Source organism: Astatotilapia calliptera, chromosome 7 (assembly GCF_964374335.1).
Source record: "Astatotilapia calliptera chromosome 7, fAstCal68.1, whole genome shotgun sequence".
NCBI lineage: Eukaryota > Metazoa > Chordata > Actinopteri > Cichliformes > Cichlidae > Astatotilapia > Astatotilapia calliptera.
The window spans coordinates 67,465,604-67,487,938 of record NC_137428.1 but is presented as its reverse complement, the minus strand read 5'-3'; the positions used below and the strand labels follow the sequence as shown (position 1 = coordinate 67,487,938).

Sequence of the window (22,335 nt, the reverse complement as noted above, 5' to 3'; positions counted from 1 at the left end):
CAGAGGGATGGTCCCCACGCACATCTGTACACAGAGACGTATGCGTCTGCTACTGCCACAAATACCTCCAGAGACACTGTGTCTCAAGGGCATCCCTTAAACAACTGTCCTTTTTATGCTTCCTTATCCCCCCCCCCCCCCCCCCCACAACCGAACACCATCAATCTAGCCATTTACTTTAACTTTATTTCTCACTCCATTAGTTTCTAGGACACAGAGCGGCACAAAGAGAGAATAGGGTGGGGTGGGGGCTGGAGGAGGAAGAGTGTGAAAAAAATGAAAAGAAAGTTTGGCTCCTTGGAGAGATAAAATGTAATTTCACAGTCAACTTACTGTGATATATTATTTCACAACAATGGGGTGTGGGCTGATATGAGCCCTGCTTGGCACCTGTACAGAGCACTTAGAACATCAGCGATGGTTCTCCGGAGACGCTGGTCATATGTAATTGTGTGTGTGTGTGTGTGTGTGTGTGTAGGCGTGGGCTAAATTATCCCCAAAAATCACCTGAATGGAGCTACCAGGAGGGTCCAGCCCACTGGGTTAAAGCGAGCACAGTCAACTGGAAAATATAAGCAGTTGTAACAAACGCGCAAAACAAATCTAATTTTTTTAGTGTTATTTAATGTGAAATAATATTTCCAGTCTGTGATTTCATGTCGTTGTGTGTTGAGCTTTAGTGGGAATAAGCAGCAGGTGTAGATAAACCCAAGCGCAAGAAGAATAAGAGACAAACTCTATTTCTACCCCATCCTTTGACATATTTGCAACACGACAGTTCAGCCAAATGAAAGAATCCAAACATCATTTATTCCAGTAGCTGCGCTCCCTCGTTGCTCGCACTTTACACAGAGTCTTATCCAAGAACATGTTACAGCAGTGATGGATGCCTCGTGCTTCATTAGCTGCAGTCTGTCCTGGGAATCACTTACACAATATCAAACAGCTTTGGCCAGAAATCTAATGAGGCAAACAGCAGATGGCGAGAGTTACGTCACGTGAGAAATGCTCTCATTTCAATTCAAAACATAATATCGACTAACATCCGCTCAGCGGTTCTTCTGGAGCTGCTGGTCTTTGAACATTTATTAAACACGCCAAGTATCGAGGACGGATTTAAATGAAATTCTCACAAATATATAATCGATCGAAACAGCAGAACAACAGAACGGGTGGGCGTGTCCCCATCGCTTAATCACAGTTTGCTGGCCTTCTGAAACTGGGACACGAAGCCGAGCACCTGATCTGACGCTGCGATGACCTTATTCTGAAGGTAACGCGCGCTGTTTTTAGACGTCTCGTTCAGGAAGTAACGATAGTTCACCATGATGCCGCAGGAGTTGGCCACACCCCTGGGGCTGGTGTCGGCACGCCAGTTGAGCCGCCACATTGTAGCGCCATTTTGCAGGTGGAAGTTAGCCACTGGATTGAGAGCATAGCCGCGCCGCTTCTCCCCGTACAGGTACCAGGCGCACAGACGCATCAGAACAGGCTCCAGGACTCCGCACAGTCTCTCTGAACGCATCCACTCGTTAGAGCTGAGGAGCTTGCGAAGGGAATCCACGGTCGGGGTCCCCGGGGTCGAATCGGTGGCATGTTGTATCTCCTTCCACTCTTCCTCAGAGAGCAGATCAAATGCACGGCCCTCCTTCCTGCACTGGCTGAGCAGGCCTTGAAGCCAAGCGGAGAAGCCTGGAATGGGTGACAGGCTGGAGAACTGGGCCATGACAGGGAACTCGCTCTGGAAGGCAGAAGAGAGGCACAGAGTTATACCCATGACCTATTTACATCCAGTCGAATTTCATTCATTCAAAAAGGCCTGTGCATTTCAGGCTGCAGCACTGTTTTTACAGTATGTACAATCATGTGCATTAATGCAGTAAAAGCCGTAAAATAGCCTCAACTTTTCCAAACAGGCGGAAAGAAGAAAAAAGATCATTTGAAAATCCAAACTGGGGATGCAAAGAGGAAACAGAGAGACCACGTACGAGGCAGCACAGATCTTATCTTTACTACAATGTAAAGGTCACCAGTTTTACAGCAGTGGAAAAAGGAGTGATGAACACTCACCTCAGCATCAAAACACCCACCAAAAGAAATGTTTGTTCCCAGGCAGCTGCTCGGGCCTTTAGCTCCTCAGAGAGGGACAGCACTGCAAATCAGCTCCTCTGCTTCATGATCCTGCCCTCCTGATGGAGATGGATGACCCTCTCTGTCCTTACCTCCCTCTTATCCTCTGTCCCTTGCACCTTTAATACCTGTCCTTTTCTTTCAACAGCCGCCCCCGCATGTCTCTGCCTCCTGTTGTCTGCCCACACACGAACCAGTCACCCACCCACTCACCCATCTCACAAGTCCTCTTCCACCCCACTACCTCTCTACTTTCACAAAAACGCTCCCCCTCCCCTCCCCTCCCCGGCCCATCTTCGCGCTTCGGCGTCTAGGTTGATAAGTGACGGAGCAAATGTGGCAGGCAGAGAAGTGAAAGGCTGCCGATGAAAGTGTCAGACAAACCCTGGAGGGACACGTCGCTGTCTGTGTGCCTTGTTCTGCAACATTGTTTCTATTCCTCCCTTGATCTCGACCCCCTCGGCCCCTTTTACACTAAAAGCCAACCTTCTCACTCTCAGCGTCCTGCTGCCTTTGTACTTCTTTGCACTTCCTTATTCTAACCTCTACTTTTAACTACTGCCTGTTAGGAGTGGGCAGTGTTTACAGAACAGGAAGGTACCCGAATCAGGACAGAAACAGTAAGAAAGGAGGAAAAAGAAACTGGGAGGATAGAATATAGAAGAAAGGATGGAGCGGTGCCAGAACTACGCGCCAGGGTCCAATCTACAAAGACAAGCAGGGCGTCCTCTTTACCTTAAATCACCACGGTGACCTTTTCTTTTCCCCTCTGTCATCTATCAGTCATCAGAGTGCTCCCTCTGTGCTACGCCGCTCCTCTCTTCACCTTTACAAACGCTAAAGAAGCCAAGCTGAGAAACCTCTGCCACAGCTGGCTTTGAAGTAAAGCACTGCAGTCACTCGTCAGGGTCACGGGTACGATTCCCATTCATGGAAAACTGTCCAGAAGATTTCTTGAACCAAACAGAAGAATACATTCTGCCTCCCTGAAATATCATTCTATGTTAAAGCCTTTTATAGCATGTTGGAAACACCGACTCTGGTCGAGGAACCACGTGCAGATGAAACCAGTGCTTTCACGCTCTGCCCTGAACAGGCAAACACACGTTTGTGGTTTTTCTCCCTCTTTTCTGCCATGAAGCAAAAATTTCAATACACCAGAGTAAAGACTCCTCCTAGTTTTAGGAGACGACCTGACAAACCCTCACTCGGGCTTCTCTCCGCCGGCCCTCCGTAAGTTTTCAGAATTCATTTTGAGATTTTGCTTTGCACTTCTAAAACACATCTAGGTCTGGCCCCGAGCTACGTGGCAGAAATATTAACCCCATAAGAGCCCGTCTGCAGCTTTCAACTCCTCAGTTAGAGCTTTTCTGGCTGTTTTAAGGCAGCGGCTTAAATCCAACCGTGCTTTTGCCACCAGGGCTACTCAGCTTTTTCATGACCTGCCTGAGGAGATAAGGAGTGCTGAATCTGTGCCTTCTTTTAAATCACTTTTAAATACATTTTGTAGAGACTTAGTTTATAAAGTATTTGGTATATGAAGCAGTTGATATTATCATGATGATAAATAAAATCCCTAAAGCTAAAGACAGCTAGAGCTAAAAGCTTAAATTAGCTCAGGAGGGCAGTATGTATGTACTGATATTAAATTTTACTTAGTTAATTATAATTCTTGCTGTATACATTATTAAACAGCAAGATAAATAGCATAATTAGCCAATTGTGCCACCCACGACCCTGACAAGGATAAGCGGAAGGATGGATGGATGAAACGATATATTTTTAGACATAAGTTGTAACAGCCGCCGTTTTCTTTGTGAGTATTTATTACACGGCCTGCTGGGGGAAAAGCCTGTTCTAACGTTTGAGTCTAAGGTTTATTTTTTAGCACCTGAGGCCCTTTTTTTGCTTCTCATCCGTAAACACTCTGCATACTCGTTCATGGGATTCAGTTTATTTTGAAAAGTCTCAACAGGATCTTGAGCTTTATTGTGAAAGGTTTATGTGGAAAATAAACAAGCGGATACGCGATGGTGTTACCGTCGTTGTTGCTAACGACAACGCATAAAATCAGGCGCTTGTCTGTCCGCAGTGTGGTTATATTAAATATAAGAGAAAGAGAGAACTTTAATAAATGAATATAGCCACTACAGTCACCATCAAAACCATGAAAAAATATTACCATAAACAGTTTATTTTGTGACACCACGAAACAAACGATAGACGTTTTTATATATATCGTTATATCGAACAGTTATGAGATAACTAGTTACAGTGACACTGTAACTAGTGTCACTGTAACTATGGATTTAGAAATAATTTGGAACTTTTTTCGCTCTGTCTGATCTGTTGTCTGTTACAGTTCACACTAGGGCTGGGCGATATGACCCAAAATTCATATCTCGATATTTTTTAGCTGCATGGCGATATAAGATATATATCTCAATATTTTTTTTTAAAAAGCCATAAGTTAAGAACAAAAAGAGAGTTCTTAGTCACACTGTGTCCCAGATGTCACACGGGCATTTTCTTTACATACAGCGTAGATGTACATGAAGAAATTACTCATAAATAAATTATCAGCATTTATTAAATAATCATGGTCCATAAATAAAAGAAAACAATGTTGTTTTTGTGCATAACAAAAAGCTCACAATTGTGCAGTCAAAATGTAAACTAATAGACGCTGAGCACAATAACAAAGAGACAGATTTCACAGCTGCACCACGTCTCTGAACAGGAGCCGTTTGTGGTCCTTATACACACACAGTACGGTAATATTACGTTGAAGCACAGTACGTATCACTCCGCGAGGCGGCTCCATCAAGCGGTGCAGCTCCTTAGCTTAGCAAAGTCATATTAAAACATTTTTTGACAGATTGCTGAGCGCTGTGCACCACATAAAATCGGTTCGCGGTCAGTAAGCACAACCAGAATTCATACATAAGGCGCACTGTCGAGTTTTGAGAAAATGAAAGGATTTTAGGCCGTGCAGCCCCTTCGGGCTGCATGTCGTTAGCGCGGTTAGCTCGCTAACACGTTGACGCCGTCCAGCCCCACGCACGGGGCGATCCGCGGTAACTCGCTAACGGAGATTTTCCGCTTTCATCTTGTCATTGCCTGCAGGTGAAGCTATGGGGGAGGGGGAGTTGTGTTCAGTGAAGGAGAGGCGAGGCCGAGTAACGTTGCGTAGAGACAAAAGTGGACGAAAGAGAGGCAAACCTGCGGCTCCACAACGTAACATAGACTATATCGATATAAACGATATTGTCACATCTTATATCTCGTATGAAAATATATCGATATTTTTAAAAAACTCGATATATCGCCCAGCCCTAGTTCACACCCACCTGCTAACTTCCACCTGTTCTTTCTAATAATGCTTGATCTGTTATTGTTCAGTATGTTTAATAGAGTATACAGGCAGGCAAAGATGTATACATCTATAGTAGTTCACTGCTATAAACATACAAGCAGTTATTTCCTCATTTAAACTGCCAGCTCTCTTCTTCAACGTTGCTTCGTTGCTCTGGAACGATTCCAAAGCTCAAGATCTTTAAGATTGCTTAGTGTGAGTCCCGTTCAGACCACTTTCACTTACACTTCTGCCACAGTGGCTGGACATCCTTCAGCGTGTCAAGTTTAGATTTTTCCTCCAGGAGGAGGGACTGTATCCGACTGCCAGGGTGGGTGCTGAGTCAAAAAAGCCCCCACACAGACCACACAGCCACCATCTCAGCTCCCGTATTTACAGTAGAAGGTCAATAAGCAGTATCATTTTGCTAATCAACTTTCGTGTGCACAACCCTGTGAAGACCAAAAAACCACCTCCTGACCTGAAGGCCTGCATATCTGCTCGTATGCATGCGTGCAAATAGTCAGACCAGCACTTCCAGGTAGACATTTATAACTAATAGCAGCAGGAAAAGTGGTCAAGAGGAGATGAAAGGACAGAGACAGGTGTCTCACAACTGTTAAGCTACTTTCTCTTTGCAGATAGAAAGGAGACAGAAATCTGCATTAGGAGGCTGGAAGAGCTATAACAGCACAAGTCAGAGGAAGTGAAAGAGTCTGTGATGTACCGTTATTTATTTTGTTCCAGTTCCTGTTTCTTTCGTTTCTTTTGTTTCTTTACTTTATTAAAGTCTCATTTCTCTTACACGCCTTCACGAATGCAGAATCCGCATCTTTAAGGCTTCTACAAAACAATGCAATGTAACATCGGTGACGTGCGACACCCAAAGCCTTACTGCCGACGCAGAAAACACAAAACCATATCTGCGCTGCTCACTCAACCGTATGCTTCCATTAATAACAATGACAATAAGCAAACCACTTGCAGACATCAAAACAGTCACTTTGTATGGATAAATAAAATGAAAACACTTTAAACCTGATTTTCTTTTTTTATGAGGATACGCTATGAAAAGCTATTTCCCAGCTGTTGATGAGAGAAGCTTTTGATCTTCCATTCAGTGTTCCAATCGTTTAACAAGTGCGAGCTAGAGCGGTCCAACACAAAGAGCTCTTCTGTGCTTATTGAGAGGGATGGATGAGATGTTAGTACTGCCTGTCAGCTGAGTACTTCTCTCTTTATGTATACATGCATTCAGGCGCTATTGCAAGTGGGAGATTTATGATTCAGCACTAAGAATAAAAAAAAGGATGCTAAATGTAAGAAAGTAGGTCAGCTGGACAACACCTGAAGAAAGGGAGGAGCTCTGTGCTATGTGTGCGTTCACGATAAGGCGTTATTATCTAGCTGTAATGGAAAGGTTGAGAAGCGTCACTGATGTGCCTCGCTACATCCTGGTTATATTTAGATAACACATGTTTACTTAACCTTCCTTGCTGCATCTCTTTCATTGACACTTATCTGGAATGTCATCGGTATTTTAAACAGGTACCGGCAATTTAATTAGCAGAATTAACCAAAAATGTTTTGCTCTCATCCCATCAACGGGAACACTGAGGCATTTCCAAATAATTCGATCATATCCTCAAAGACAATTCAAGTTCTAGTAGCTGCAACTGAGCCAAGGTAAACTCTGTCAGGCTAAAAATGTGAAAATGTGATTGTTTGTTGTATATAAGCACTAGGGGTGCAACGATACACAAAATTCACGGTTCGGTTCGATACTTTGGTGTCACGGTTCGATATTTTTTCGATACAAAAAGAAATTTTCATGCCTTTTTAATTTGTCATTTATTAAAATTATAAATATATATTTTAACTCAAAAGTACAGTTTTTAAATTTAATGTTGCTGAAACAACAAAGTAATAAAAAAATTAATCTGATGGAGAAATCCCTCATCTTTGGAAAAGAGAGTTTATTACAGAGAAACGTCTCTTTCCAAAATAAAAGCTCTACTATACGCTTCTTCTGGGCTATATTCTCAGCAGCATATTAAACATATCAGGTCCCCATAAGGAGAATCCTGTGCTAACGGCTGTCTAAATGACTCGGGTAAAGTTTGTAGCATGCGTGCTTGTTGTTTTTGTCTGCTTCCACTTGTCTTTGCACTAGGATGATGTCGGCGTAAATGTGCAGTCATATTAATTTTGTTCCCACTAGTGCTGTCAGCGTTAATCTGAAATGACGTTAACGCCACAACACGGCAAATCTCCGTTAACGAGCTACCGCCGATCGCCCCGTGCGTGGGGCTGGACGGCCAACACGTTAACGAGCTAACTGCGCTAACACACTAGCTCCCACCCATGTAATTGAGCATTGCATGGCACATCCAACATACTGTTTTACTTTAGTCCATGACTCGCTTACCTTCAGGGTCATACGTCACATGAAAACCAAAATAGTTCCAAAGGCCAGATCTGAATGAGGGTGGGGGAGGTTCAGTTTGCTATGTTGCAACGAGCTTAGCTTCTGTCTCGCTAGCTTGCGCTGCGCTCAGTGAATCTGCGTTCGACTACTCTGCCTAGGCTGCACTGTCGAGCGCAGATCCACTGAGTGCTCCACACAGACAGCATCGTCAGAAGGAAAGTTGATAAAAATAAATTACAAATGTTGTATTGTTCGATACATATGCGTACCGAACCGAAAGCTCTGTATCGAACGGTTCAATATCGATACGAGTATCGTTGCACCCCTAATAAGCACCTGCAGCCCACATTCGCTTACCTGCAATTCACGCACCACCCTCTTGATGAGGACATTGCCCAGTTCCACCCCTTGCAGGCCAGCTTGTGTTGAAGAGATCGAGTAGAAGATAGCTGAATTGATCTTATTCACGTCTTCGTCTGAGTCCAGGGTGGCAAACTCACGAACAATACTCTGAGAAAAAAGAAAGAGAGAAGATCATTTTTTCTTTAGGCTGGAGTAAGGAAGACAAATCCTGCACTACTCATGCAGCTGTAAACCCATTTTCAGTGTTCTTAGCTGCTGAGCTGCTGTCAGGGCAAGTTTCACTACAACTATTTGAGAGCCGCTGGGGCAGAACTGTGGAAATCATTGCACAATTTTACACTGTGAAATATTCTTGGATTTTTCTTGATGTTTCTTCATACTGGTCACGTGACAGGAGGACCGACACAGTAAATCCCAGACGTGTAACTGTCTTCTACGCTTTAATAAAGGGACACAAACCGTTACAGCAGCCTCCGGCTACTGAGTCTAACCTGTATGTTATCAGAGATGTCTTCAGTCAGAGCCACGTGGAGTACAACCAAGGGCTCTCCCGGCATGGCAGCATGGGTGAAGGCATAGCAGCGTCGGTACGGTCCCACTCTGCGCTTCAGGTCGGTCCAGTTTCTTACAGGGTGCACTGCCTCATACCTGGGAGAAGGCAGGCTCATGGTTAGCTCCAAAGTCCTTGGTTACCGATATGAAATGTTATTAGTTACACGCCTCCAGCTTAAATAATCACAGCAGCTTAAAAAAACTCAGTGTCCTTTTTGCAGCACAGGATCCTTCAGCTCAGACGGAGGTCGACAAAAGCGGCGTCTCATTCGGGCGGCTCAAAGAACCACCACAAGTGGGTCTGATTAGCTGCGTCGAGCCAGTTAGCTTTGAATGACATTTTCCTCATTTTTCATTCAAAGATAAAAGTGTTGTGTTACTCAATTTCAAATATTACGTTTTTAATTGCAACGGTTTGCAAAAGACCTTCTTTTTCTGCTATTCTAACATAAAATAGCCAAATTAATATAAAGCTAAATACAGGCGTTACAAAGTTTTAATCAAAGTGATTACTAACATTTGTGTTTGCAAACTTTTACATCAAACTGGCTGCTGTGAAAGATCTTTATAGCAATAGCTTCACATGGGGCGCTTAATAGGGCTCCTATTTATATTATATTAGAGTATATCGTTGATTATATCGAACTTCCATCGTTGCACCATCGAGAGCATCCTGACCAACTGTATAACAGTCTGGTACGGGAACTGCTCTGCCTCGGACCGGAAGGCGTTGCAGAGGGTCGTGAAAACTGCCCAGCGCATCGCCGGAGCACCACTTCCTGCCATAAAAGACATCTACAGGAAGCGGTGTCTGAAAAGGGCTGGGAAAATCATCAAAGACCCCAGTCACCCATCACATGGACTCTTCACCCTCCTGCCCTCTGGGAGGTGCCACAGGAGCCTCCGGACTAAGACCACCAGGTACCGGAACAGCTTCTTCCCCACAGCTGTCAGACTCCTGAACTCTGCCTCCTGACATCTGACCCACGTTAAACTCATGGACTGAACATACACACCCCCACAATGGACAACTGTACCCTCAAACACAATAATAACATGGACTGAACCACCACTCACAACCACTAGCACTTTATATAGCCTCTGTAGGAATTATATCTCACTTATCTTAACTGCACTACTGTATAGCTCTGTGTAAATAATCATTCTGTACATTCGATAATTTTTAATCCTACAACTGTTTACAACTTGCATAGTTCCCATTTCTGTATAACTGTATATCTCAGATTCTGTAAAGTTATTTATTTCATATTCTGTATAGTTTTTCATATTTATATCCTGTTCATATCCTGTACATAGCTTGTACTCACTACAGCCCACATAGAATATAACTATAAGTTATATTCTATAACTTATAGTTATAGAATATTCACAACATACCTCATACCGTGTACATTATAACATAATAGACCCATTTCTGTAATATACTCACATATCTATATTATTGCTAATATATATTGTAATATATCTATATCACTAAAGCACTTCTGGATGGATGCAAACTGCATTTCGTTGCCCTGTACCTGTGCATGTGCAATGACAATAAAGTTGAATTCTATTCTATTCTATATAAACTATGTTGCGATCGTGGCTCAAGAGTTGGGAGTTCGCCTTGTAGTCAGAAGGTTGCTGGTTTGAGCCCCGGCTTGGACAGTCTCGGTCGTTGTGTCCTTGGGCAAGACACTTCACCTGTTGCCTACTGGTGGTGGTCAGAGGGCCCGGTGGCGCCAGTGTCCGGCAGCCTCGCCTCTGTCAGTGTGCCCCAGTGTGGCTGTGGCTACAATGTAGCTGCCATCACCAGTGTGTGAATGTGTGTGAATGGGTGGATGACTGGATATGTAAAGCGCTTTGGGGTCCTTAGGGACTAGTAAAGCGCTGTATAAATACAGGCCATTTACCATTTAGCTAATTTCACTGCAATATTTTGAGGACTGTCTCACCTGCTACCTTGTTTACCCGCCTTCTAAAGTGCACCTGATTTCTGTACAGTGGGAATAGGAAGTGAAATGACTCCCCCTAGAGCCTGGAGTAAAGCTACAGTTATATTCTAATACTAATCATTTCCAAAACCTGTAGCTGAATCTTTAGGTAAAGATAAAAGAGAGAAATGCACAGCTAGTTGGGCTGCTTTAAATACATTAATCAGCTGTAGCACCTTCTCCCAACAAGTACTTCAAACTTGTGTGTGCAAGCAGGTGCATGTGTGTGTTTTTACCTCCCTCTGTCATGCTACAGCAGCCCTGTCCACGTGTTTAAATGCTCATGAAGTTCATTTAAACACGTGGACAAGCCCGCTGTCCCTATGGTTACAGAGGAGGGGTTAAGTAAACAGTCATTTTTAAAACTGTGCTGTCTAATGTGCTTCAGGGAAGAAGAAAAAACAGCCTGCGATGCGATTCTACAGTTAAAGATGAGGAACAACACTGGGTCGCAGTGATGCCCTTACTGGCTGATCTTCTGCAGGATCTCGCAGGGGGACTGCCAGGTGATTCTCTCGAGTCGCAGCAGACCTACAGAGAACCACTCAGACAGCAAGCTCTTCAGCGCACCATTCAGGTCCTGTGGGAGAAAAAGGGGAGCGTTTAGCTGTAACAGCCACATCCAGCTGATAATTGAAACATTCGCCACATTCTTTCTGTTTCAGAGAGCAGCTCAGCAGCTGCTCTGTCAAGTAAATATAGTACAAGAAAAAGAAGGTCATCCACAATATTGAGTAATGCAAGCACTAACTAAATGTCATTTCACTGTTGCAGTGAAAAGCTGGAAGTGGAAAATAAAATACTGTCTTTTCTATTCCTATTAAGAACTGGATAAATACAGGCTTTACAACCCTGTGACCTGTTTTATTAGGAACTCACAAAGTAGAGCAGCGCAGCAGCTGAAGTTTGTCTGTGGCGATGAACAATTCATGGCCACATCTTGGACACTGTGCCTGGATGTGTGCTCCTTTGGGCGTCGGTATACAGTTTGAATGTTTTCACATTATGAATAGTGATTTGTTCGAGCTTGCAATAAGCGTAGAAGGGCCACTTCAATAAGCAACTTGCCATTTGAAAGCAGGCCTGTCCTCCAACAAAGGTCAGACTTCATTTAAAGCAAATCTCTTGCAAACACACAAACAAGCTCACAAGGTGCACACACTCAGGCACATAAATAGAGCTTATATTGGCTGTTTCATAGGATGGCTTCTCTTCAGGCTTACTTTAATGCCAGCTTGTCAATCATAATAAAAGCTAATACAAACAAGCACAACTACAGTCACGGTGTAAAAGCCAGTGGCTGAAATTCTCCACGAGCAGCGATCGAATCCAAAGCTAACAGCATTTGAAATTCATCCCCACATATAAGCATCATGCCCCGCATTATTCAGCTGTACGGTTGAGAAGTTTCAGACTAGAAGATTCTGTTGAGCAAAGAGCAAATCAAAAGTAACCCTGAAATACAATTTTAGCAAAACTTCAATTTCGACTTATTTCATAGTATATATGTGTTCCTCAGACTTCACAAGCTGCCAGAAGGGAAATAATCTACGATAGCTGATACGCACATCAACAACGCCGTGAGGGAATAGCAGCCGCTGGCTTGGGCGGCCAATTTTCACCCACACAAAAGAGAGGTCAAACTGGGATGTGTATTCCATTGACCCAGCAGAAGATGGAGTCTTTAGAAATGGAAGAGTGCATCACTCAAGGCCTCGAGTTAGGAGAGAGGGAGAGAGGGATGGCAGAAAGAAAGGGAAGGGGTAAAAAAGAAAATCCTGCAACCCATTAAAAAGAAAATGAAGCGACACTTTTGACACCGGAGCCGTATCAATGCAGCCGAGCGCGGATGCTGTAAGGTGATACAGCCTCTGCTACAAGCAGCCTCTCTACCTCGAGCTGGAGTTATTTTGTGACTATACAGTGAGCCAGCATGAGCTGCCTGCACAAGGCCAGATGACCACTGACTGTCCAAGTGTTTCAAAGGTCAGTCAGAGCCTGCCAGTACCTTTGCTCCAGCAGGGCGCGTGCCATTTGTAAGCTTGTGCGTTGAAGGGGAAAAAATAGTCCCGCTGACACGTGCACCCCCAGGGAGCCAACTAACACGATATCCTTGACATGTCCTAACCAGTGTTGGGCAAGTTACTTTGAAAAAGTCATTAATTACTTGAAAATTAACTATTACGTTACTTTAAAAAAAACGTTTAACCCCCTGGGCTCCAGGGTATAATTGGCCATTTTTCACTACGTTTGATTTTCCCTCCACATTTCACCTTTAAAAACTATTTCCTTTGCCTTGTTTATCATTGTTTTCAGCACAACCTCACGTGTCTGAATTTACAGTCATGTTTTCATTTTGACAGACTGTATTGATCTAAAAATCAGACAAAAAACATAAAATCCGAGTAGAAAAGGTGGATTTTTTACTGTAACAACCACAAACATGTTTAATGAATCATATTTCATAACTTTAAATGCAAATATAAATTGTCAATTTTAAAATCTATGTACAACCTATGTACAAGTTTTGCAAATAACAATGTTATTTGCAGCCATTTACCTTTTATTCCTTTTTCAATAAGATGTCACAAATTATTTGTGCCACTCCAAAAACATAATTTCTGTCCACTATAAAGGAAACATCACAGCCTGATACCTGCAGGTCTGACAGCAGCAGGTGTGTCACTCCAGTTTCTTCCTGGAGACAGCAGTCGCCTCATTGTTCTGACACACAACACAAAACTATCCACAACACTACACACTAACTACACAAGACAACACACTAACTACACACTCCAAACACGCTAAACGTCACAAATCTCTCACATCTCAAAACTCGCTCTCTCTCTCTCTCTCTCTCACTGTCACTCCTAAAACTTCTGCCTCTTCCTAAACAACCAAACGTCATGTTTCCATATCATTTCTTGATTGGTCGACATGGTGCATTTTTCCACCAACACCAAAGGGCTGTTTTTTGTTTTGTTTTTTTATTTGTTGCTCATAAGCAGAGAGGTCTCGAGAGGCACCTTGTTGCCTTGTCTTTAAGTGGCCATGTGATTGGCTTACCACGACTACTTTATTCTTCCTCAGTCAAACAGCAGCACTCATGCAATTGTTTTGCCCCCTGAGCTCCAGGTGTTGTGCCAAAAAGTGATGGTCGAGCAGAAAGTGATCACCGTCCGCGGGAGCGCGAAGCTGCTTAAAGCTGCAGCGCCCAGATTACTTACAGCTACTTCCTGCAGCTGATATAAGATGCAGTAAGCTGAACACAGCTTCACCCGTCTGCTTGTTGAAAAATAGTAACACGACCGCATTTTCTTGTTAGTAACGGTAACGGCGTTGTAACGATAGGAACAGTAATTAGTTAGATTACTCGTTACTGCAAAAAGTAACGCCATTACTTGTAACGCCGTTGTTCCCATGACTGGTCCTAACATCTTCCAGTTGCAGTTTGGGGCAACACAAATGAAAGGGCCTGAAGCAAAAAGGTGAGAGGGAACATCAAAAATCAATATGCAAATCCAACTAATCTAAATGAAAGAGAAACACAGCGACTCGGTCTTGGGTACATTTAAAAAGTGAATGTACCCAAGCCTTGTATGCTGTACTGTAGTTCTACAGTCATTACCATATTCTGATTGCAAGGTCTCCCTTGGTATGCACATACCTTCAACGCAGGTACAAAAAGCTTCACGTAGGCTGTGACCTTTTCTCATTTTTTAGCTCAATCAATGCAGGCGGTAACAACAAGCAAAGATTACGAGGCACCAACAAGACCAGATACAGTGCTGAGAAGAAGTCGGTACTCTGTTGGCAACTTAGACCTTTTTAAGCTACACAGGCTCTCAGTGGTCCTGGGTTATTGAGATTAAGCACATCTGAACCACGTTAGAGCAGGAACGGTGCAATCGGGGTCTTTAAAAAACATATCAGCCAGTAGCACTTAACACATGAAAACACATGATTGCAAGGTCAAAGGCATATGCACTTTCAGTGCTTTCCAAAGCAAAACGTAGAAGCTGAAGATGACTAAAGTAGGCTTTCATAAAATAGCTGCTTATGATACCAGAAAAAGACATTTTAGTTGAACTATAATAGCTTTTGATTGTGGTTTTCTAATTTTGATTCACATATTTCAGCACAAGAATTTTACAGATCAGCAGCTTCCTTTTTATGTAGTATGTTGGAGAATCGGGGGGGAAATCATTTTCATGAGCATAAAGAAAAATGTAGGTTTTTAACACAAAACTAAACAGAGATGTTAATGAGGTTTTATCAAATGTTGAGACTGAGAAAGATTTGCTCATTCTGAGCTTGATGCCAGCAAGCCAAACTTATAAAAGAAAAAGTGGAACTTATATAAAGGCTGGAAAGACGTGCAATGCTTAATAAAGAAAAAGTAGAAGTGAAAGAAAGTACCTCAGCGTGATGGCTTATTACTGAAAGGCATCCGTCTTTTAGCCCTTTAATAAATATAGTGAAGTACACTCACAAAGTGCCAGTACTTTCATTCCCATCTAGAGTTCTTTAAAATAGCACCTTGTGCGCCTTCAAAGACTTGGAGTTGAGAGCACTGCTACGCTGTATCTTAAAGGAAGAAAAGCACCTGTTGGAACATGATTGGATTAAAAAGGTGTCCCGGAGAGACCGTCTTTCATAAGTGAAAATGTGGAGAGGTTTACCACTTTGCGAATGACTGCACAGGCAAACAATTCAGCTATTTTAGAATAACCTTTCTCAACATAAAATTGCAAAGAATTTGCGGATTTCATCATGTTTGGTACAAAACCTGAATATAACAAATAAAAATAGGGTTGCAAACTATCAATTAATTGTGATGGCTGACTACAAAAACCAGTTCAAACTCAGGAAAGAAAAACGCTGTGCCTGAGCTTGTTTAACACAGACTAAAGTTAAATGCATGCCTGCGGTCTGAAATTTTATCTGATTGTATAGGCAGGCACTGGTCTACATCTATACCATTACTGCTGAATGATATATGCAGGTTTACTTCAAGACAATATCTTTCTTCATTGAAGACGTATGCCTGACCCAACGTTTTGGAATCTGCTGCTGGCATCAAGTTTAAAATGAGCACAAACTTATGTGACATTCTGTCTTTGGAATCCTGTAAATGAAATCCATGGTTTACGCAGTTTGAGCATGATAGCATGCTTACATAACACCAGTGGGTTATTTATAACTCCACTTTCACATCTAATCAGTCTGGGTCCAACATTGAGATCCAGCAGGCATAAGGGAACGCAAGTCAGAGGCTGACATGAAACCAACAGAAAAGTCATCCTGTAAACATACTGCAGTTGCAGGAACTGCCACATAAACAATGCATGTATGCAATTACCAGTACTTGTAACTAACAAAATCATTTTTTATGTTTCTGTTATGTTTAGTTCAGCAGCATGTGTAAGCTCTTTGATCAAGTTGATATTTTCTATGTTTAAATACGATTATTGTTGTAGTTTGAAATAAAAATGTCATCACAAATGTCAAACATTCTCTAGTTTCAGTTTCTTGGTAATCAGAATTTCCATCTTTACTTTTTCCACACCTGACCAGACAATAAGAAAAAGATAAAGCCGATGTTGTAACTGTGGAAAAATCATGAAGAATATGTTACTCTGACAATGTAAATATTCTAAAAAATGTAAGTTAAAAAAATCACAACTGCTTTATTTGTTTACATAGCACTAAGGTTCAGTTGATAGACTTTCTAGCACATTACACTGAATGACAGAACAGATATCAGAATCAAACCACTTGTGGTAATTTTATTATTGCTATTAGTATCAAATATGGGGCTTTAGATGTGAATACCTCTACAGTGTTAATATCTGTACTCTCAAACTAAGTGCACGAACTACACGCTGACAAACCCACTTAAAAATATTCCACTGTTACCACTTACAGCGTGCATAAGCACTGTTACACCCTAGTGTGAACTGAAAGGTGTGATTATATTGACGCCTGAATGATGAGGCCTGTGAGACTGCCTTTATGGTTAAATGCGCTGCCAGAAATGTACCATTATAAGTGGGCAAAGAACATGGGATCGGTGTAATGGGATCTTTAAGGGTTTCTTTCCGCCGCCTTTTCTTTAAAGTCCGTTTTAACTGTCTTCAAAGGATGCATTCAAAATATTGATTACATGCCTGATTAATATTCAGTTCTTTCCCTTTGTAGCTACGGCAGAGAAGTTCTTATTCAGCTATAGAATTAAAACATTTGATAGTCTTTTTTAAACACGAGAGATTTCCAACAACAGTGGAAGACAGCTCTGATCAGCTGAGCTGTCCATCCAGAACACGCAGGAAGTCTGAAGAAAGCTCTGAAATTGAGCTTGACAGTGTTTTTGTCCCAAACAAGCCCCCGTCTAATCAATATGTTAAACAATCATACACTAAGAAGGAATCAAAAAGGACTCGTTAATCACATGGTTAGTAAGGGGGAGTTAACTGGGGCAAAGGTGCACTGAACCCGTGATGAAATATGAACCGGGGGGGCAGCGCACAGGCTGCAGTGTGCAGGCGGCTATACTGTAGCTACCGTTGGATGCTGTCAGGTTATGTCACATGCAGTGTCTCTATATTGGCAATGTCAAACACATAAACGCGAAAGGTATTTCTTGAGCTCGAGTCAAGCGAGCACCCGTAGAAATGTGAACGAATATTACCCTGATGTGCGGGCTGTCGCTAGCTTTGGACGAGATTATTTCGAGCACATCCGCTCGCAGATCCACAAGAAACTTCACTCCCCCCTCGACTCTGCTTATATGACTGAACAGCTGTTTATAACGGGGAGTCAAGGTGTACCGGAGTCTGTCTTCAGCTAGCAAAATGGTCGCCAAGTCCCGTAATTGAGTGTCCAGTAGCTTCAGTGCGAGCTCCGAAACACTTTTGTGGTCCACCCCGAAGTCTTGTGATAGCTTCGTTAGGAAACAAAGTTTATCTTCCTTATCGAGACTTTTGTAGAAGTACATGAACTCCAGGCTGTTAGTTTCGGGTGGGGGCGGGGATTTGTCCCTCGTTTCGTAGGAAGGTAAAGGTGCAACGACCCTCGATAGTATCTCCTCCATACTGGAGACACCGCCGCGACTATGTGTAGAGTACCGGCGCCTGCAGCGGACGTCTGAGGCCTCCAGAGCCACTCTGAGAAGAGCCCGGTGTCGCCAGCACCTTACACTGCTCCGGAAAGCCAAAATCACGGGATGGGATGTCATTACCGGGGGGAGGTTAAGCTGTCTGGAACCCACGACCAGTTACCACACACAGGAAATCATTTCCGGGTCTCTTAAAGAGACAGTACAACAAATAAAACGCACTAACCCGGTGTTGTGCCAAAAAGTGATCCTATGGACAGAAGTTCAGTTTCTGATGGCACAAAGTTCTGCCTATAGTGACGCCTGCCAAAAACTGATGTCATATGTTTCCGTGTGTTTGTTATATGTGTAATATCTTTACTTATGTTGGTATTCGGTGGACTTCGGTAATCAGGGTTTACAAATGGGTTATATATAAATTACCTGTTTTTCAAGTACCTTTGTAACTCTATGTTATTGTACTTACATTATAACCAATCCGGTCCTTTTTGTCCACTTTAAATATGTTTACAGAACTATTATTATATTTGTTGCAATGTCTGCTGTCCTCTTGCCCAGATTATTCTTTAAAAAGACATTTTTAATGTCAACGAGATTTTTTTTTTAACTGCGTAAATAAAGGCTATATAAAAGTCACTACCAAAAACTGATTGCGGCTTGTACCTTCTTACAGGAATGTTGTTTGTGACTCAAGATGACTTGATATCATGAGGGATACATCTGACATATGTTTCACATATTTTAGAGCAGAGCTTCCCAAAGTGTGGGGCCCGCCCCCTAGGGGGTGGAGATATTAGCTCTTTATACAGTAAAGTTACAGTGAGATACAAATAACATCAGGCTGATCCTGCCATGATTTGTTCCCTCGGTTCAAATCACGGACAAACAGGATCCCACAGCTGTTTTTGTTTTTAAACCCATTTTGCACATAGAGACATTTTTTGAAAAATGTATTGATAGCAATGTTGAATATTATTACACAGGAAAAAAAAACAACTACACGTACAATAATCACACCGTGACGCCTCTGCCTTTCTAATGGAGGGAGAGTAACTGTGTGTATGTAAGCGTGTAAAACCTGAAGATAGTCAGATTAACAGTAACAGTATTTTGTCTCTATTTGCAATTCATCTCATGTAAACAATAACGTGCGCACAGCGTGACGTGAAAAAAGGCACATACCTTTGACTTGCCTGATGAACTCTGTATTCCTCGTCCACACGTAAACACAAAAAAGGAGTTTTAAAAGATCTCCATTTTCAGTGATTCTAAACGTCGTTTACGTGTAGCTGAAGGACCCGTCCCATCCAGGCAACAAACTGTTCCAACTTCTGCAATCTGGTAGAAGGTTCCGCATCTTCCGGGCAAGGACAGAGAGACTCAAGAGGAACTTCTATCCCCAAGCCATCCGGGCCCTAAACACACACACCCGCCCTCTCACATCATCTATAATTGACTGAGACAGGACTCTTCCAGACATTAAACCAAGGCACAATGTACATTTCAATTCCTTTAATTTTAAATATGTTTATATTGTCTATCCTGTAAAATAGTCAGATGTCTATTCATATTAATGTTCAGAATTCACCTGCTTGCTGCTACTACTGCACATTCACCCAGTGTATATACTATATATATATATATATATATATATATATATATATATATATATATAATGTTCTTCCTCTACCCCCCCCCCCCCCCCAAAAAAATTTTTGCACATGTCGAGGAGCGTGTCAGGCTACATTTCACTGTGTGTTATACTTGTATATGCATGTGACAAATAAAGAACCTTGAACCTTGGACCTAGCTGCATTTTCAAAAACACCGGTGTACGTGCGGACGTAGCGTAAGAGAGTTAGCAGTTTAATCTCTTACTACCTGTAATTTATTGCAGGTTACTTGTATTTGTTTAATTGTTTACTAAATGTTTGAGGTGTGAAATAAACCGCAATGGAGCAAAAGATGGGTGTGTGTGGCTGGAGGATGTGTTTGTGCGTGTCCGTGTGCGTGCGCGCACTGGGGGGGGGGCAATATTTTTCTTGTAAAACAAAGGGGGGCCCAGCAAAAAAAGTTTGGGAGCCACTGTTTTAGAGCAACAAGTTATTTATAGCACAGTGACTGGAACACAAGTGAAGAGAGATGTAACATCATACAAGACCATTGTTTCATCTGCCTCCATAATGACATCTCTCACCTTATCAACAAATCCAAAGTGTTTTGGATGCAGTGATTAGAGCTGCAAAGGGTTCATCTTTCACCATCTTACAATGCTTTGACTGCAGCCACTCCCCAGCTCTCTGTGAATGGTGCTCATGGCCATTGATCAATAGTCATCGAACAGTGGTCGCTGATCAATAGTCATGACAATAATGAGCAAGAAACTGACCTCACAGCCTGTTGTTGTCAGTGGTGCTGCTTTCAATCATTGTGCAAATGTCCTGTTTATAAGGTTGGGAAACCTGCAGTCATCTGAGCCTGAAGACGTCACCTGGATGATGACGAAACGTTTCTCCCACTGAAAATGTCCAGATGAACAGAATCAGCGTTCTGGGATTTCCTTACCTGGATGACTGAGCTTGTAATGACATTTCTGTGTCAAAAAACTATCCTTGTTTTCTTAGAAGACATAATGATACCATAAAAAGTTTTACTGTGTTTTTGTGGGTATTTTGTCGACTCCATTTACATATAGGGGATTTTCACATATTTCACTGAAGAGGCATGTGCCACCCTGCCTAGACCTCTTGCCCCTCCTTTGTCCCCCCATGTAAAAAATTCTACAGCTGATTCTGCTTTACTGCTTTGAGTCCAAGACTTGGCAATTAAGGGGATTCACAGGAAAGAACATAGCCACTGAGAAGTGAAAAGATTAATTTTAAAATTACTTTTATCCATCACAGTCAAAGGAGCTTGCAAAGAAAAGCGTCTGGACTTCTTTAAGTTGCTTGAAGACGTTTCACCTCTCATCCGAGAAGCTTCTTCAGTTCTAAGGTCAAATGGTGGAGAGTCCCAGATATAAACCTAGTGGGAGTTTCCCCCCACAGAGGGACAAAAGGACCCCTGATGATCCTCTAATCGCCTGAGCCAAGGTGTGAAACTGGGCGTGGGTCCCAATCAGCCAGAGTTTCGGGTGTGTTCATTGTGAAACCTGGCCCCACCTTATCATGCGAATTCCTGAGGTCAGATGGTCCAGGATGTGAGTGGGCGTTAAGGCGTCTGGGGAGGGATCTCAAAACTGGATTATAGATGGCAGAGAGTTGGTGTCGTAAACCCCGCCTCTGTTCAAAGATGGTCGCTCACAGTGGACATAGATGCTTCTTTCACTCCTCTTTCAAACCATCTGTCCTCTCTGTCCAAAATGTGAACATTGGCATCCTCGAAAGAGTGTCCTTTATCCTTAAGATGCAGATGGACTGCTGAGTCTTGTCCTGTGGAGGTGGCTCTTCTGTGTTGTGCCATGCGCTTGTGAAGTGGCTGTTTGGTCTCTCCAATGTAGAGGTCTGAGCATTCCTCGCTGCACTGTACAGCAAACACCACATTGTTAAGTTTGTGTTTTGGCGTTTTGTCTTTCGGGTGAACCAGTTTCTGTCTGAGCGTGTTGCTGGGTCAAAAGACTGTCCTTTATCCTTAAGATGCATTTATCCTTAAGATGCATCTTAAAGAGTGTCCTTTATCCTTAAGATGCATCTTAAGGTCAAAGGTCACTCTTTCGAGGATGCCAATGTTCACATTTTGGACAGAGAGGACAGAGGGTTTGAAAGAGGAGTGAAAGAAGCCATCTATGTCCACTGTGAGCGACCATCTTTGAACAGAGGCGGGGGTTTACGACACCAACTCTCTGCCATCTATAATCCAGTTTTGAGATCCCTTCCCAGACGCCTTAACGCCCACTCACATCCTGGGCCATCTGACCTCAGGAATTCGCATGATAAGGTGGGGCCAGGTTTCACAATGAACACACCCGAAACTCTGGCTGATTGGGACCCACGCCCAGTTTCACACCTTGGCTCAGGCGATTAGAGGATCATCAGGGGTCCTTTTGTCCCTCTGTGGGGGGAAACTCCCACTAGGTTTATATCTGGGACTCTCCACCATTTGACCTTAGAACTGAAGAAGCTTCTCGGATGAGAGGTGAAACGTCTTCAAGCAACTTAAAGAAGTCCAGACGCTTTTCTTTGCAAGCTCCTTTGACTACGATGACCTGGATGACTGAGAACCTTCACAGACTTTATCCATCACACATTCCTAAGCAAATTCAATCTACAAAAATGTATTTATTTGTATTTATTTATTTTACTAATTTTTAAACATTTAAAATAGAATTAACCAGTACTCTCAATATTTGGGTTAAATTAAATGAATAAAGAGAAGGTTCATATATGTTTGAGGG

At 42.6% G+C, this 22,335-nt stretch overlaps 1 protein-coding gene across 1 annotated transcript; it reads right to left on the bottom strand.

The window, feature by feature from the left end:
• Positions 1–788: 788 nt before the first annotated feature.
• mlycd (malonyl-CoA decarboxylase) lies at positions 789–18,582 on the bottom strand. Its single transcript, XM_026176712.2, has 5 exons — positions 17,517–18,582; positions 11,293–11,405; positions 8,768–8,924; positions 8,271–8,423; positions 789–1,741 (listed from the first exon to the last, which is right to left on the bottom strand). Exons 1-5 carry the CDS (start codon positions 18,060–18,062, stop codon positions 1,196–1,198), a joined length of 1,515 nt encoding a protein of 504 aa, XP_026032497.1. The 5' UTR covers positions 18,063–18,582; the 3' UTR covers positions 789–1,195.
• Positions 18,583–22,335: the final 3,753 nt, after the last annotated feature.